Source organism: Dreissena polymorpha, chromosome 2, assembly GCF_020536995.1.
Source record: "Dreissena polymorpha isolate Duluth1 chromosome 2, UMN_Dpol_1.0, whole genome shotgun sequence".
Lineage (NCBI taxonomy): Eukaryota > Metazoa > Mollusca > Bivalvia > Myida > Dreissenidae > Dreissena > Dreissena polymorpha.
Window position 1 is genome coordinate 18,232,294 of NC_068356.1, and position 18,168 is coordinate 18,250,461.

Sequence of the window (18,168 nt, forward strand, 5' to 3'; positions counted from 1 at the left end):
ACAATTTTAATATCCCCTAATGGTTTCACCGGAGGGGACTTATGGTTTTCGTTCTGTGTGTCCGTCCGTCGGTCCGTCCGTCTGTCCGTCGGTCCGTCAGTCTGTCACACTTTTCTGGATCCTGCGATAACTTTAAAAGTTCTTCATATTTTTTCATGAAACTTGAAACATGGATAGATGGCAATATGGACATTATGCACGTCATTTCATTTTCTTCCTATGTCAAAAATTGTGGTTGCTATGGCAACAAATATAATTAAAAAATAAAAATTCTGACAATGGTGGAGCTGGTAGGGGACATATATTGCTTGGCAATAGTCTTGTTTTACATAATTACACAAAAAATACGTGTATTATATTTATAAGAATTTGTGTCTTAATCCCTTTAAAGAGACCTTTTCAAAGATTGTGGCATGTATTGAAGTTTGTCATTAAATACTTTAAATTTGATAAATGTAAACATTGGAACTAAATAGCTCCAGTAAAAACAACAAGAATACAATTAAAGAAAGAAAAAAGTAATCCCCCATTTGGGCTCGAACCAATGACCCTGGGAGTAAAGGTCTAACATTTAAACCACTCGACTATTAGTTCTCATAAAGATAGCGGTGTATTTTATACATTATATAAGCAATCTTCGTACTGTCACACAATATGACGATAACATCAGAACTCTCCAAATGATTCAATCGTTTCGCGCTTGTAACGCATTATAATTTTCAGGTTTTTAGATCGTCAAAAATGCATATAAATAAATGGCTATTTTGGAGCATGTTAAATGTTTAGTATTACTGTTTCCTCGCAAATATCATAACAACAACGAAAATTTGCAAATCTTGATCATTTTTTTCAATTTTGTCAATTTACCAAAACGTGAAAAGGTCCCTTTAACAGAATACTTGACTGTGCTGTGCTATCAGAGAAAAAATCGGAGATTTTGTTGATTGTATTCGTTTCTGCAATTGTTAACTACCTACATGCAATAGTGAAGACTCTTGGAGTAAACAATATTACAATTTGATTCCTACTGTGCTACATCTTTTCAAAACGCATGCACATAAACGCGGACGTCCGTAGCACCACAATTGTAAACTTTAGCACATTGTTGCATACTAAGACGTTTACATTTTGGATTCGTGGCAAATTATGTGATATGAGATAAATACCGATGGTTTAAGATGTATACATGCTCCTTGAAATAAATCAAGCAAAATGTATAAACATGCCTTCCCATTTCAAGCAATCTTCTTCACTCCCTTGTGTTATCGTTCCATTCATACTCCGCTATATAGATGTACTTTATGAATTATAAATGAGTGCCCAAATACTTTTGTTTATCTGAATTTTCGAACGTCTACACGTTACATTAATCACTGGATTGAAAACCCTACTATAAAGAGCATTTTACTGCAGTTATTGTATAATGTTATTACCGAAAATGCATATTTCTTATTTCGAAGTAGTTGCAAAGTATCGTGTCTTTAATGAAATTCGTGTTATTATTATTGTTACTAGAATCTCTTTACATATTGCCCCAGACAATCAATAAGTAGCTAAAGTTATGTACATCTTTACTGTTGTGTCAACCCAACTTTGGTGGCCATATCCAATGTGTATTCGCTTTTGGTTACAACAAAAGCGCGTTGCAAAGGTACACACGATTTTAGCCTTTAATAATCAGACGTTTCGCGCAGAATGATCCTTTAACGTCTTTGCTCCAACCCAAAAATATAGGTCGCAAAAATTTATTTTCGCTTTATAATTTACAGCCTGTGCTTTTCGATTGGGAAAAAGCGCGATAGACAGTGACATTGGGAAACATTAACCCATTTATGCCTTATGGACTCTCCCGTCCTTCTAAATTGGATACATGTATTTCCAAAATTAGGGATGTCTAGTAAATTTATTTCTATATATAGAATATTTCTTACAGAAATTCATTTAAGCAAACAGCGCATACCCTGATGCGCCGCATCATGCGGCGTCTCATCAGGGTCTACGCTGTTTGCCAATGCCTTTTTCTAGACGCTAGGCATACATGGGTTCATATTGCACAAGTGCACACAGAGATTGAGTCCGTCAGATCGGCAACCAATTTAAAGCCGATCACCCTTTACATACTATGCTTGCGTACATCGCACGCTTCTGGGCGTGAATCATCTTTCAATGCATACAAATATAATCAAACAGATTGTCATTATGTTGAAATCAATTAAGGAGTGACAATTAATGTTTCAAATAGTACAATTGGATTTTAAGACCTGACCCCTGTCCTGTAAAAGACAGACGAAACATTCATACGATATATAATCAAGTGAATTTCAATCCTAGAATTAACAGTTGCTTATAAAGTTTGAAGTTCGATCCAATCATTCAATACCGCGTTGTAATCAGATATTTCTAGGGGTTAATTGTATAGAATGGTACGTCTCAGTCGCGTTTGCGTTATCTCCCTTGAAAATCCTCCGTTGAGACAATACAATACTGGCCATTTTTGGTAAATCTGTCCTCATTTTTCCTATGAAACTTTTTATTCTCACATATTATTTTTCAGTTATTTGTTTCATTTATCGAATATCTCATACACACCACTATATTAACCGTTCCGCTATGAATATAAATAAATGGTTATATTTAACGATCAAAAGTACACTACTTGACATGCGAAACACAGCGCATACATGTATAGTAAAAGGATTAAGTGAGAGGCATTTAAGGTACATAACACAGTTACAGTATATCGTTTACCATAGTTGTATAGTATACACAACTGTCTGCTTCCACTATATCATTGACAGTCGAGTTTTTATTATTTTGATGTTAAAAATATTGTGCTGCATCGTTCCTATTCCAAAAATATGGATACTTATGTTGAATGTTGAATTACATGATTCCTGATGTTAACTCATTAAAGGGGCATGTTCACAGATTTTGGCATGTATTGACGTTTGTCATTAATTGCTTGTTAAATTAAAACATTAAACCTAAAGATATCTAGTAAAAAAACGCAAGAATACAATTAAAAAAAGAAAAAAGTAACTCTCAAATGGGCTCAAACCACTGAACCCTGTAGTCCTGGAGTAAAAATCTTCCGCTTTGACCACTCGGCCATCCACGCTCTTGCTATGGAAGGATGTATTTTTTACTTTATATAAGCAATCCTCGTAGTTTCACAAAATATAACGACAACAACAGAACTTTCCAAATTATTCAATCGTTTCGCGTTGCAACGCTTTATAATTGTCAGGTTTTCAAATTGTTAAAAGATGCATATAATGGATATTTTAAAGCATGGGAAATATGCAGTATTACTGTTTCCTCACAAATATCATAACTAAAACGAAAATTTGCGAATCCGAAACGACTTTTTTTTAATTGTGTCAATTTACAAAAAGGTGAAAAGGCCCCTTTAGGGATACACTTTTTAAAAGTGAAAACGCCTTATTGACTTTAAGGTATTTGTTAAAAATTTGGTCGGTTTTATGCAAACAATTTAGAATGTTTCTTGTGGGACTGGGGTACGATGAAAAAGTCCACTACTGTATGCCGCTAAACGTAAATGGAAAAGACATTTTTTCTCTAAGCTCAGAAAACGGTACGAACGGTAAACAAATATATTTCGACGAAATACATATAAACTTATTTCGGTTATCTTCAGCATTGATTGGTTAATCTTTATTCAGAAAAATCTAATTAAAACGAAGCTTAAAGGGGCCTTTTCACAGATTTTGGCATTTTTTAACTAATTCATTAAATGCTTTATATTGATAAATGTAAACATTTGATCGTAAAAGCTCCAGTAAAAAATCAAGAATAAAATTAAAAAAAGGAAAAGAACATTGCCCGGAGCAGGTTTCGAACCAGTGACCCCTGGAGTCCTGCCAGAGTCCTGAAGTAAAAACGCTTTAGCCTACTGAGCTATTCCGCCGAGTACACATACTTGACGTATTTTATACCTTATATAGGCAATCTTCGTAGTTTCACAAAATTTAACGACAAAAACAGAACTCTCCAAATTATTCAAACGTTTCGCGTTGCAACGCTTTATAATTTTTAGGTTTTAAAATCGCCAAAAAGATGCATATAATGGCTATATTAGACCATGGTAAATGTTCAGTATTACTGTTTCCTCACAAATATCAGAACTAAAACGAAAATGTGCGAAGCTGAAACAACTTTTTTCAATTTTGTCAATTTACCAAAGCGTGAATAGATCCCTTTAATTTCGTTCATCAAACACGTGTTATCGTGCGTAAAATGGTTTAACTAGCTCGATAAGTATTGGCAGAATTAGTTAGATCTAATCCAGCCATGGCCTACAACTTAATACGGTGCTTTAAATTTCAGAAAATTTTCATCGCCTTTAAGATACATACACATTTTTGTTTTTCTTCTTTTAAAAGTTGTATCGTAGATTTTTATAATTGAATCAAAATACATGGGAATGGCGTGTTTATTCATGCGGTGTATATGTGTCCAATATCGCGAGATTTAGACATTTTAGTTTTGGTGTAAACCTGTGCATGTTGAGATATATAATATGAAAATAGACGTTATCAAACTATCTGTAACATTTGTCTATTGTGTTTGCTTTTGATTCAAACTTATGCATCAGATCGCTAAAGAGCACTTCCTATTTTTTCTTTTTGTCTGACACATATGTTAGACATTTTGATCTAAATTCATAAAATATTTGGAATGTTCATTTCGTTATCAAATGAGAAATAAAATCATCAGCGATGAACATAAGTATGGCATGCCATATTTAAACAACACAGAAACAAAGAAAACACAAGAACTACTACAACTGCCGCAGTAACACCTGCTAATTATAATTACTCAAATACTACTGCAATACATGCTTTTTAAGCAAACAGCGAAGACCCAGATGAGACGCCGCATCATGCGGCGTCTCATCTGGGTCTTCGCTGTTTGCCAACGCCTTTTTTTCTAGACGCTAGGAATAAATGGGTTAAGATAAGTGCACGCTAAATTATCCATGCTGGACAATAATACAATCCCAATATTGTGTGTAAAAAACTCTGTTGAGACATTGACTATCGTGGTCTAATAATAACCTTAGGTTTATTTACTCAAAGCATGATAACACAAAAGTTGCCATAACCTGTTCACAATCATTTGCTCCAACAATATAGAGGAGATCAGAAAAATAAAGAAAATTCGGGATATATTAACATGTACATGTAGTTTGATACATAATGAAGAGCTCAAACCGCGTGGATCTCATAGATGTTAAGCACATGCCAAACAGGTGAAATAGAGTCGAATAATGTTCTTAACAGACAAATTGCTAGCACGTTAATGCCAATCACCTACATCAATGTGCACTTTAAGAAAATGTGTTAACGCTCAGGGAACATAATTGTTTTTATTTCAAATAAAAAATGGAATTCGCATATAACTAGTATGTACAACCGGAAGTAACGCTGTGGTTTTTCGCATGGAGAAAATTATTTTACTTTTAATAAAACAACAAAATCAAAATGAACGTCTCAATGAATTCCCAAATCCATGCTGTTTCTGGCTTTTAGGGTCTGCAAATCGTTCATGTCTAAGCCAGAATATTGCATCAGCATTTGTTTTATGACGACAGGTAGCACATTCTTTTTGTCTATGGACATCGACTGGAATACACTCCATTTACATGCACATCGCAATCGGTCGCTTATTTATCATTATCAGGAATTATTCTGAGAAATGACCGCCTAATCAGCTTCTAATCTCGAACATCCGATTTAAAATATGGTTAGGGATGTTAAACTCACCCGACATCGGTTTACTATGGTCTTTGAACTCTTCGTACATATTTATGGTGGTTTTGAAGTTCAACTTTTAGAAGACTGATCCAGCCTAATTTTGTGTTTAGCCCCTGAGTGTCTCGAATACTTTCATGATAACCATGCATGAGATTTGTTCGGTTCATTGGAAAGTATTTAGTTCTGAAATGTTCGCTGTTTAATGGAACAAACAGTAATGCGGGATACTGCCACAATTAATTCCATTTATTTTCGGCGTTAATAACAATGTTATTTATATCAGCGTTTATTGTGATGAGGAAATAACTCAGGTTCATGTAGTTCATTGGATGACTCGACTGAAATATGTATAAAGACCTTTCTGTTTTGAAATCTTAATATTTTCCAACCTCGAAGTAAGATACATTAATGTTAGCGAATACATTAGCAAGATATTCGATACATAATATGTTCAGATTAAGACTATTTCAAATAAAATAAATATATGTGAAATGTGTACAGTACATAAAGTATTAATCTTAACTCAAAATAATCAATTGTATCAATTAGTAGTCGTATATTTTTTTAAAGTAGCGCATAGTACAGAGACAATCATCGGTATTTGCAAAAATAGTACGATCAATAAATATATAAATTTATATACACTTATATTTTCAAAACACACTACCACCCAGACATATATGGCCTACGAGTTACAAAGCCGACATGTTAGGGTGTAGTCTTACAATTACATTTTGGTAAATAAATACCGTGCTGGAAAGTGTAAGGATCACGATAATAACGGGAGTGACATTGTTTAAAGTATTAACATGGATAGTTTAGACGAAATACTTGTGTTTATTATTAACAAGTGGACTTACAATCATAGTATCATAAGTTCGTGTAAAATATGTGAGACTATTTACATATGTATTATTATTCACATATTGATGTGTTTTTAATGTTTGTTGGATGTATATATATATATAACTTCCGAGCGTTTTATATAGCAATCTTGAATGGACAATATAGATTTATAAACACGTCTCTTATCAGTAAGCATACATAATAACATCTCTCTGTACGGAATGTTCGTTATGTTTGGTTGTATCTTTGAGATGCACTTATAAAATGTGAGTCTTAAACACAGGTAAAATAGACATTTAAATAAGAAATTGTATTCTGTTTCGACCTGATTGGGTTCTTTAAACAGTTTTTAAGCCTCCCGGTTGAAATCCGCAGCTGTAAGGTGCCTGTTGTTATTTGAGAAATGTATGATTTCTAGTGCTTTGGTAGTTACATAGACACATAATTGTCACATTCAAGTTCGTGTTTAATTTGCCGTAAAGTGCTGAACTTAGGTTGGGATACGAGATCTTGCTGCCATCGGTCATCATACGTGCGGGTAAATGTCTCCTTAGCATGGTACAAAACATTGTCCAGCGACATGTTGCTCACTGATTTTGACGTATACAGATCCAATAAATTTAATTACTCAAAAACACGTTTGACGTCAGAACACCACCCGTGGCTGTGTGCGTAATCCCAAAAACTACTTTTGTTTTATCACCTGGCATATGGACGATTAATTATTTTCTTATTAGCACTTATAAAAACGAGAGCGCCGATGGCGTTGAAAGTCTATTTGCAAAATACAAGGAAGTTTCTGCTGAAGTAAATGTTAAAGGATAAGTTGTCTGAAATGTAAAAGGCTATCAAAAAGATTTTTTAATGAAGAACACGACTATTGCCACTCGATTAAAGTCCCCTTCTTAGCATGATGCAGTACTATAATTGTCTCTCTTTGTTTTCAAGGGACGTAATTCTTTTAAGTTTGCCTTGTAGATGTTAATTAAATAAAAAATAAAAATAATGGAATCCCAATATTTGTAGTCACTCGCTTTTGCCAATAACATAATTGTTTTACAAACGAAATTTGTTTTGCTTTCTACGTTTTTTCACGTAAAACGGTCTTAGAAAAATTCACTAAAAATGGTGTAAGCAATGTTCTTGAAAGAAAATGTTATAAAAAAATTTCTAAATACAAAATTGTAAGAATTACGAAATACTTTATGAAAAATCTATTTTGTCTGCCCAAAATCAGGGAAGGCGTGGAAAAGGACAACCGTTTCCCCTATAATTATGAAATGAGGTATTACAAAAGTCTATTTTCGTTGCAAATAGACTAACAACTGCTATGGGAAAACTTCGACTGAACGTGTAGTGAGGACAACCGACGATTTATGTGAAATCATTTTTTTTTATTTACATCGGTATGTAGAAATCGAGACATTTTTTTGGCTTTTAATGGAAATACTTGCGGCAGAAGAAATCACAAGTAATCAAATTTTGAAATCCACAGCGTTATCTTGATATCGTCATCTTCCGCTCACTCACTTGGTGTAAGTAGACATATTTGCATGAATATGCACAGTTAAGCGAAACGAATTATCTCGCAGTTTAATTAGTATTTCTGTTTTGTATCGCTTATCAGGAAAAATATATGCATTCGGGTTTCAATTGTATGCTATCGTCCAGGCCTCCCGTGCATGGGTACATACGTTCGATAAGTGAAGACCGAAATATAGTCAATTAGAACACCTCTATTGGAATTAAAGTGTCAATTAATGTGTTATCATAGATAATAACGGTATAAATGTGAATACGTGACATACTGTATAGCCCCGTCACACCGGACATGCGTCCTTACGGCGACCCAAGGCTGTGTTTCTGGAAATGTCTGATTATCGTAGTAAGGAAGCCAATGACTTTTTCGGTAAAAATGCTGTTTTTCGCCTTTCCGTCACACCAGCGTCCTGGTTTATGGCGTTCTTCGCGTCCTCACGGCGTTCTTTATACATCCCTAAAGACGCACTGGGATCGCAGTAGGAACGCCATAGTCGTTGTAGGGTCGCAATAGACGCCGAAAGGACGCAATGAAGTCGCAGTAAGGACGCCATAGTCGTTCTGAGGACGCAATAGACGTACAAAGGACGTACTTAAGTCGCAATAAGGTCGCCGTACGGTCGCCTTGCAGTCAATTATCATTTTCTGTGGGTTTAAGCGGCGACCACACGACGTCCATGGCGAACCTACCACGTCCCTACTACGACTATGGCGTCCTTAACAGAACGCCGTAAAAACGCCGGACTTCGGCGACCGCTTTGAACATGTTCAAAGTAGTCGCCGTGGGTTCGCGTCCTGAGCAATTTTCGGCGTCTTCACTGCGTCGCCTTGGGTCCTTACTGCGTTCCTCCGGCGTCTATGGCGTCCTCACTGCGACCTGGGACTCAGTAAGAACGCCAGTCCGGTTTGACGGGGGTATTATATTTATTGAACGATTCACTTTAAAATGTTTTTAAAAACGAAAGAGAACCTGTGGGCAGTGTATGTTTTTTTCGTAGATAATTGCATGTCATTTATTATACATGTAAGAAGTTCCCTTTAATAAATGACCAGACATATGTCGTACGTAACATCATCGGTCACATTAAAATTAATTAAAGATTTTTTAAAAGCGTAACTGTTGCGCAACAACATCTATGTGGTCTGTAATTCAGTAATTCTCTTTGTTTCATTGGCATCGTTCACATGCCCTTTATTTCAGAAACATTACCATCATAATATTATATGTTATGTGCAAAATCATTTAATATCATTTAACTACACGTTTTCTAAGAGTTTGGAGGGTCCAGTTATATGTATAACTCAAAGAGAGAATAGGTATATGTATATGTTTTTTTACTCTCCAAATGTGCTCGTGCAAAGGAAGTGTACTTAAAATACCTGTACATTTTGTTTATTTTGCGTGTAATTGAAACGGACTGATGTTTGCACTTAAAATGTCCATCCAATTTTGCACGACGTTAACAACTTCCTGTTCCGCAGATAAATGCTTGGTTAAGTTTTTAAGTTTGAAATAATTTAAACGAGACATTAAAATCGTAAAACTAAATTGCATATAACAAATGACCGATTTTTATTATTATTAATATTCTCATTCAATGCTTCCAGCTTACAATATTTCATGTGTTGGAAAATCTGATTAAACGTATTTCTCTTTTCCTGATAAAATTCCGGATTTTTATGCTGTTAATTACGTAAATACAAGGCGCTAAACAATGTATAATTAAAAATAAGATTACACTTCCGGAACATTCGAAAAAAACAACAATACGGATAGTTTGAAAGCTGATAACACGTATGCATTACACGTTTAACTTGAATAAAGTGCGTATCTTGATATTTAATAAGTATTAATAGATAAAATTAAATGTCAACTGAAGAATGTGTGCATGATAATCGTATAAATCTTACTGAATACATGTAATACTTTACATAACAGTTTTATCATAGATGTATCTGTAAGTCCGTGACCCTATTTCAAGTGCCAGTATAACGTTCTCATTTCTAATATGTGAGTTCGCGTTGCTTATTTCATTGGCAACAATATTTCAAAACTTAAAGTAGTAAATGTAATAGTAATTAGGACGAAGTTACCTAAAAAAACATGCCGCTTCCGGCTAACACCGTGTGTATAATCAGCCTAAACCAGAAGTTGCCATCCTCATTATCGGACATGGTGTTTATCTGATGGACAACGACTATGATAGAACTCCCTTTACATGTACATCGCAATCGGTCGCTTGTTTATCATTATCAGCAATTATTCTGAGAGATGGTCGTGTTATCACCTAGTAATCTCGAATACCCTCGCAAACATATGGCCACGGATGTTTAACTCACCTGTCAAAGGCGACTATGGTATGTGTTACTACAATCCTCTGGTGATTTTGAAATCCAACTTTTGGGAAAATGATCCATTGCAAGTTCTTATAATGTCTCATAGTGCCTCTCATATTTGTATGATAACACAGCATGCGTCTGATACGGTGCATTGGAAAGAACGTAGCTCTGACACGTTTGCTTACTAATCAAAGTAACAGGTTTATTGGAGTTTAATTACCACAATCAAACGGATATGTATGATCGGAATTAATATAAAGATTATATATAGCAGCGGGAATTTCGATGGAAATATTTCAGATTGGATGATGAAGGCCATTCGAAGACATGAATTGATTGAAAAAATATAACTGTTTTAAAATCGTTATAGTTGTTAACTTTGTATAAATATACCGGTACCTTTAATTTGGCGAACGGAAGAGTAAATAAAGTAAACTTGTTACTTGAACAATTCAAATATTTTAAATACCGGTATTACTCATATGCGCAATGATAAACAAATCGACAATTATCAAAACTGTTGGTATGGAAAACCGACACTTTTAGTGTCAATAATTTAAAAATATAATTTTAATAATTGCGAAGAAATCCCTAAGAACCAAATCAAGGAATCGTTCGCGAAAACTTCACTGCGCCGCCTATCTCCTATGAAAAGATCGCATGCCGTTTCGGAAAAAAAAGCATTGTGTAGCGGCTGGTGAATACGTACCCACGTGGGCTCTTAACTATTTGAATGGAAAAGGGTTATCGGGTGAAATACACATTAAGATATTTTACTTAGCGTGAGGCATGGACTGAGGAAGATGATATAACGCCATTGTAAAATGAAATTAACGCTGATGAGCAAGGCATACATACTCTTTAAATGTTGTGTACAATAAGAATTTTGGAAATAACGTTAATGTTGATGTCATTAACTTTTGTGTGTTTCCAATGTGGAAGATGTTATTTTTGTTTGCAATACGTCGTTACAATAGTTTCGGGAGCGCGTTTTATATTTTTGATAAGTCGCGTTCTGAGAAAACTGGGCATAATGCATGTGCGTAAAGTTTCGTCCCAGATTAGCCTGTGCAGTTCGCACAGGCTAATCAGGGACGACACATTCCGCCTCAAAAAGATTTTTGCTAAGAAGAGACTTTCTTTAAACAGAAAATATCATAAAAGCGGAAAGTGTCGTCCCTGATTAGCCTGTGCGGACTGCACAGGCTAATCACGGACGACACTTTCCGCACATGCATGAAGCCCAGTTTTCTCAGAACGCGGCTCAAAAGTTCTGGTGCAGTTAAGTACATTTTCAAACTTCGGATACGGTTTGCATTCTGGAGATATTATTTTTGCCAAAGCTCATAGCTTGTGGCATGTGTGTCATATACGACGGAACTACGTCTACAGCTATGTGATGCGATGCATATTTTGCACTTTTGAATTAAATAAAGAATCAAGTAAAAGCGCCAATGCTTTCTGTATCCTCTGTGGGTTAAATTAAATGGCGGTATTTCATTGCCAAGGGATATGCTATGAGTTAATTATGACATTGTTATATTTCTGACACATATATGGAGTATTGTGAACATTACAAGCGTACAAAGGGACTCGGTTGTAATGTGACATGTTTGCCTCATTATATGACCGCGATATTGTTCGAACATGACACTTTCAAGCACTGGAAGCGATATTACATTGTACTCCCTTGTCAACACATCATTTGATAATGTTCAGCATCGTACGCTAACTGTCCATGCATATACACCGGAGTGAATCTATGAAAACCAAATGGAAAAGTTAATTAAACAAAGTTTATTTAGAGCGCGGCCGGTTTTACAATGAAATAGTCACCTGCGCGTGTAATTTTAAAAGACCGACATACTTAAACGGATATTTCGTATTCGTGGTATGTGCTGACTGTACTTGTTTCAAATATTAAACTGACCTCTGAATGGAAGGGTATCTAAATGAAAGGGCCATGTGTACACTACGGGAGCTGCAGACTGCACTGGCGGAAAAGATTGAAGAAGTGCGACAGCGTGACAGTCTCATTGACGAACTAGAATATGAGCTGGACGAAAAGGACGAGCTCATCCAGTCGTTACGAGCAGAGCTAGAGAAGTACAAGTCCGCGGTTAAGGTGTCCATAGAGGCGGCGGCGACCCACGCTTCCGGTCAGTCTGCCGCAAACAAGCAGAAGCGGGTGGCAATATCCGCCGAGTCGTCTGCTGGCAGAATGCAGCTGGACTATCAGCAAATTAAGAAAATCGCGAAACCGGCAAAGTAAGTGTTCTTTACTGCTAGATGTTCATACGGACGTTTGATAGATCGAGCATTGTCGTGAAGAACTTAAAATCATATATGCGTAAGCTAATTATGCCTTCAATAATGCGGACAAGCAATATATATTCACGCAATCATACTAGTATATGATGCACACAATTCGTTCATGTCTTTGGTATATTGTTAGTGCAGACGAGTTAAAGTGATGTCACCAATATTTATATGCATGTATGCCGTTCGTAAAAGGGAATGTCCATCCGCTTGATAAACAGGATGATCATATGTTTGGCCATCAATGACAGCATTTCTTCGATGAACACGTTGAAAAGGAAACTGCATCAGATAGATTTGGTAAAAGTCTATCTTTTAACATTTACAAAGATTTAACGGATTTAAAATGCCACGAAGATATATTTTGGTTAATTCACTGCTGGTTACATCGTGTTACGGCTTTGATTTAAGCGGTTTAATTATATTTTGCAACCGACATTTTCAAACGAAAAAGAAGAGAAAAAAACGCATTAATTCAATAATGTTAATTACACTAAAATTTAAATATAGTTAATGTTGTCACTGAAGTCACTGAGGCTTATCTACCAATATATCACGTGGTCCGCATCTGTTCTGAATCATTTAGTTGAGTTCGGCTACTCAACAGATTGGCAGCGACAAGTATTCGTCTTGGTATCTTCCGTAACTTTCATTGTTCATTTCAATAATAGCATGTACTATTAATCCGAATATCGATACATCAGACAGTGATTAATAAGTGTATATTATACGTCTGACAACAGTTCACACAATCATGATAACAGGAACCAATCATGACAACAGGAGCAAAACATGCTTACAGTGGCCACTTATGCTAACCTGTAAAGCGACCCAACTGCCAAAGTTTTTTATAAATAAAAGTTAGTTCATCATCTGAGACAAATCTGTTTAGAGACTTTAGTAACAAGGAAAATGTACATTGGATTAAGAAATAATTACGAATACAACTATTGACATGAGTAAATGAATAGATCAAGTATTTTCCGAATAAGAAATATATAGAGTACACACTTTTATTATTTCAAAAGAAAATTTATGAGATTACACTTTTCTAATCAGTTATAATTTTGAAATTATTTTGCTACTGTACCTGTATCCTGGCTTTTTGTGTGGATACATTACCGCCATCGTCACAGTTTGTTCGGGTAGTGCGGATTTCGGACGCTTTATTCAAGAACACTTATTGTCAGTTTTGCTCGCTCTCTTGTATCTACATCATGAATTAATTTAATTATATTATTTTTAAACAGCTTTAATACATACGATAAATACTTAATACTAAAATTAACACATTAGCATTTGCCTCAAGATTCCTTGTGATGATATTTTTGTGCATTACGAACAACTTAAGCATGTAATTGCTAATGAAAGTTTAATGAATAGTAAAATAGATATTTATTTTCTCTAAGTAAATTTACAACCTGTTTCAAACATTAACAATACAAATTTGTGGTATTTTAGGCATTATCCAAACAATAAAGCAGCAGCCACATAATTGCATTTGAGCCGTGCTCTGCGCAGAAAGGGTTTAATGCAGGTGCGTTAAGTGTCGTCTCAGATTAGCCTGTGAAGTCCGCATAGGCCAATCAGGGACGACACCTTCCGTCTTAACTGGATATTTGCTTCGAAAATAGTTTCTGTAAACAAAAAAATATCATAAAAGCGGAAATTGTCGTCCCTGATTAGCCTGTGCGGTGTGCACAGTCTAATCTGCGACGACACTCTCACATGAATTAAACCCCTTTTTCACAGAGCACGACGCATTTGAATTCCCTCATTTGACACTGATATGTCGATGAGTGTATCACGTCATTGTCCTCTTGTTCAAGGTGAATCTAGTGAAAAATACACACAACATTTTGCAAGAACCGCAATTATAGACATTCTTGCAAATTAACAATTTACATCCACACATTAACATCTTTAGAGACGAATAAGAGAACATTACAGTATAAAGCGGATAAAACGGATAAATATGAATCATTGCGATAACGAGTACGATTACCATTTTGCTATATTATGGATTTTCGGATCTGAATTCGGATATATATAACTACCCTTAATATTATAAGATGTATTTTTCATCGAAGGCTGGATGCCAGTGCGGATTACACGCAGTTCGTCCATAAAGAACTGCAAAACCCTGTCGCTTGCAACCAGAGCTTCACTCTTTCAACTTAATTCTACATGAGTCTTAACGAAGTTAGACCAGTATCCTGTCACAACCCGAATTCGACCACTTCCTGTTTTCGACCGGCCCCGGTAAATTATTCATGCATAAGTAAAATAAGCGAATTTCCGGACGTCGCGCGCAAGTTTTGTTTACAAGTGTCGGTGAAATGTCATCCAGGTTTAAATGACGTAAAATGGAGATCCGACAGGTAAAATTGTTTCACTTTAATATGAAATGCTGCATTTTACGCAGTTTTTACTAATCCCAAATTATCTTTAGCTTCTAGAACGGTTTCACTCACTTTAAACTTGACCGATAATTTTTCTCTCGTAACGAAGGTGTTTTACATATTTCTCCAGGGCCACCTAAATTGTCGTTTGGTAGTAGTAGTATACTGCGCATAAAAAATAAGGTGTTTTGATAACCACTGAACCTTATCAGAAAACCATTTTATAACAACTAATTGGATTGTAATTGCTATATATTCATTCTATTGCACATATTAAAATAGAACATAATTGGTATATTTTCAGAAAACTAATCCTGTCCGTGGCCCCTATAGGTCATCCTATGACATTGATGACTTACAAAGGGCCTTTATGGCTGTAAAAGACAATCAAATGTCAATAAGAAAATCAGCATTGTACTTTAATGTCCCCAAAACAACACTTATTGACAGGTTGCATGGGAGAATTAGTATTGACACTGTGAAACCAGGCCCTGACCCACTGTTTACCCTTGATCAGGAGTCTCTACTGGCAAGTCACATCCAAACTATGGGTGAGGTAGGCTTTGGGTACACCAGGCAAGAGACTATAAACCTTGCAAGTGATTATGCCTTCACCTTAGGCCTGAGACCAAGAGAAAAACCTCTTACTGATCGATGGTTGTACAAGTTTTTGGACCGGTGGCCAGCACTAATGGTGAAAAAACCAAGGAGCCTTGATATAGCCCGTGCAAGATGTGCGACAAGAGATGCTGTGGATCGATATTTCAACAAATTGCACGAAATTCTTGTCAAGTATGATCTATTATCAAAACCCCATCGGTTGTACAATATTGATGAGAAGGGGCTCAGTCTAGAACACAAACCACCAAAAATTGTCTCATCAAAGCATGGCACAACTCCTGCTGTGACAGGTAGCAGAGGAAAAAATGTAACTGTCATTGGTTGTGTAAATGGGGTAGGTCAGCAAGTGCCTCCTTACTTTGTTTTTCCAGGTCAGAGAATGCAGCCAAGTCTGTTAGATGGTGTGACACCTGGTACAAATGGAACTGTTTCTCCAACAGGATGGTCTAATACAGAGGTGTTCTCTGGTTATTTGAAAGAGCACGTCTTACAATACTTACCCCCACGATCACAACATGAACCAGTCCTGATACTTTATGATGGCCACAGTAGTCACATTTCACTGGACCTAATCCAATGGGCTAAACAGGAAGATATTATCCTCTTTGTATTACCCCCTCATTGCAGCCACCTATTGCAACCCCTAGATGTCAGCTGCTTTGGACCCTTCGAGGTTGCTTGGAACGCAGCTCTACACAGCACCTTAAGAGCATCTGGGGGTCGTACACTATCACGATATGATGTTGCCAGTTTAGCTTGTAAAGTGTACAGCTCAACACTCACAGCTACCAACATTCAAGCTGCCTTCCGCAAGAGTGGTGTTTACCCATTCAACAAAAATGTGATATCTGATCACCAAGTGGCCCCATCAACCTGTTTCCTCGTTACAGCTGCAGGTGATGCTTGTAGTAAAGGGTCTGAGCCGTTGGAGAATAATGAAAAGGCAGATCAGTTTTTACAGGAGCGTGGGGGCAAGATTTTGCAAAATGTGGACACAGCAAAAAAACAAAGAAACACACTTAGCAAAGTTGTAGGTGGACAAGCTGTTACTGAAACTGAAGTCCTAAACAAAATTCAGACATATAAACATAATCAAAGTAACAAACGTTCAAAAGATGCAAATAAAGAAAATATCAATCCAAAACCAAGTGTATCTGGTTGTGCCAAAAAACCTAAGGTTATGAGAACAGTGACTGAAAGCGATACATGTAGTTCTGAGGAAGATATAACAGACTCTGAAAAATGCATTGTGTGCAAAAAGTTTAGCCCTGACCTAAGTAAGAGGCCATACATTGTTATTGTGAAATGGGGACAGTGTGACAAGTGTTCTGGCTTGGTCCACCTGTCTTTCTGCACAACTATCAGAGTTATCAGAATGGGAGACAACTTCTTGTGCCCCCAGTGCTCAACCAATTAACATGAATATAAAATTAAACAAGTACTGTAAATATGTTCAAAATATGTTCCAAAATAAAACAGTTTTTTGCAGTTTAAATTACTTTAGATTATATTTACTGTTGTTTAAAGCACTTTAAAATGATTTTATTTGTGTACTAACTTTTGTTGTGCAGAATAGTTGGAAAAACTTGAATTATCTGAAAGTGGTCGAAAACAGGTTGGATGAAAATAAAAATGGCCGATTTTGGCATGATAAAAGAAGTGTGAAATTAAAAGATACAACAAACAGGTAAGTCTATAAAAAATATGTGTTCATACTTTGCTTTGCGTATCAAGTTCATTGTTATTCAAGTTAAACATGTATCTCTTCGTGGATGTAAGCGGTTTTCTAAATAAGTCTTAAGCGGTCGAAAACAGGTTGTACCAGGATACATTACACATATCGCCATTCTGATTTGTTTTTGCTTTACCCGGAGTTTGGAGATCTCGTGAAATATCGGTGTTCCCATGACGAGACTTACATACCTTATAGCATACCAAGATATGTTCAATGACCGTTCGTAACTTCGTGTATATTTGACAGATTATTCACATGGTCTAGGAGAACATGTCTGGGAGTAAACAACATTATATATTTGATACAAAAACTGCATACCATTTGTCATTTGTACTATGCAAGCTCATAACTTAAACATGTTGTAAGACGTAAGATCCATAATAAAGCAGGATCCAGTTATATGCGTAGCGGAACGGATTCATATGATCAGTTGCTTCCACATCCGATTTGGCATCAGGTTTATGACTTCCGTCTTCAAAGAAAGATAAATATTTTCAACATGCATAACACATGGTACTTGTAAATGTTTATTCTCCTGACGTGTTTATTATATTCGGTTAATTGTCCCAGATGCTAGTGATTAGTGATT

The 18,168-nt window shown here is 36.0% G+C and overlaps 1 protein-coding gene across 3 annotated transcripts in view; it reads left to right on the forward strand.

Annotated features, from left to right (window-relative positions):
• LOC127866058 (cGMP-dependent protein kinase 1-like) overlaps positions 1-18,168 on the forward strand; it is a 131,207-nt gene that overhangs the window by 26,804 nt on the left and 86,235 nt on the right. Inside the window, exon 1 of one of the 3 annotated variants that reach the window (XM_052406395.1) lies at positions 12,424-12,770. The exons of the other annotated variants lie outside the window; for them this stretch is intronic. Coding sequence (XP_052262355.1) covers positions 12,439-12,770 — 332 coding nt within the window. The 5' untranslated portion in view covers positions 12,424-12,438. Of the gene's footprint in view, positions 1-12,423; positions 12,771-18,168 lie in introns of those variants that run through there. 3 annotated transcript variants of the gene reach the window in all.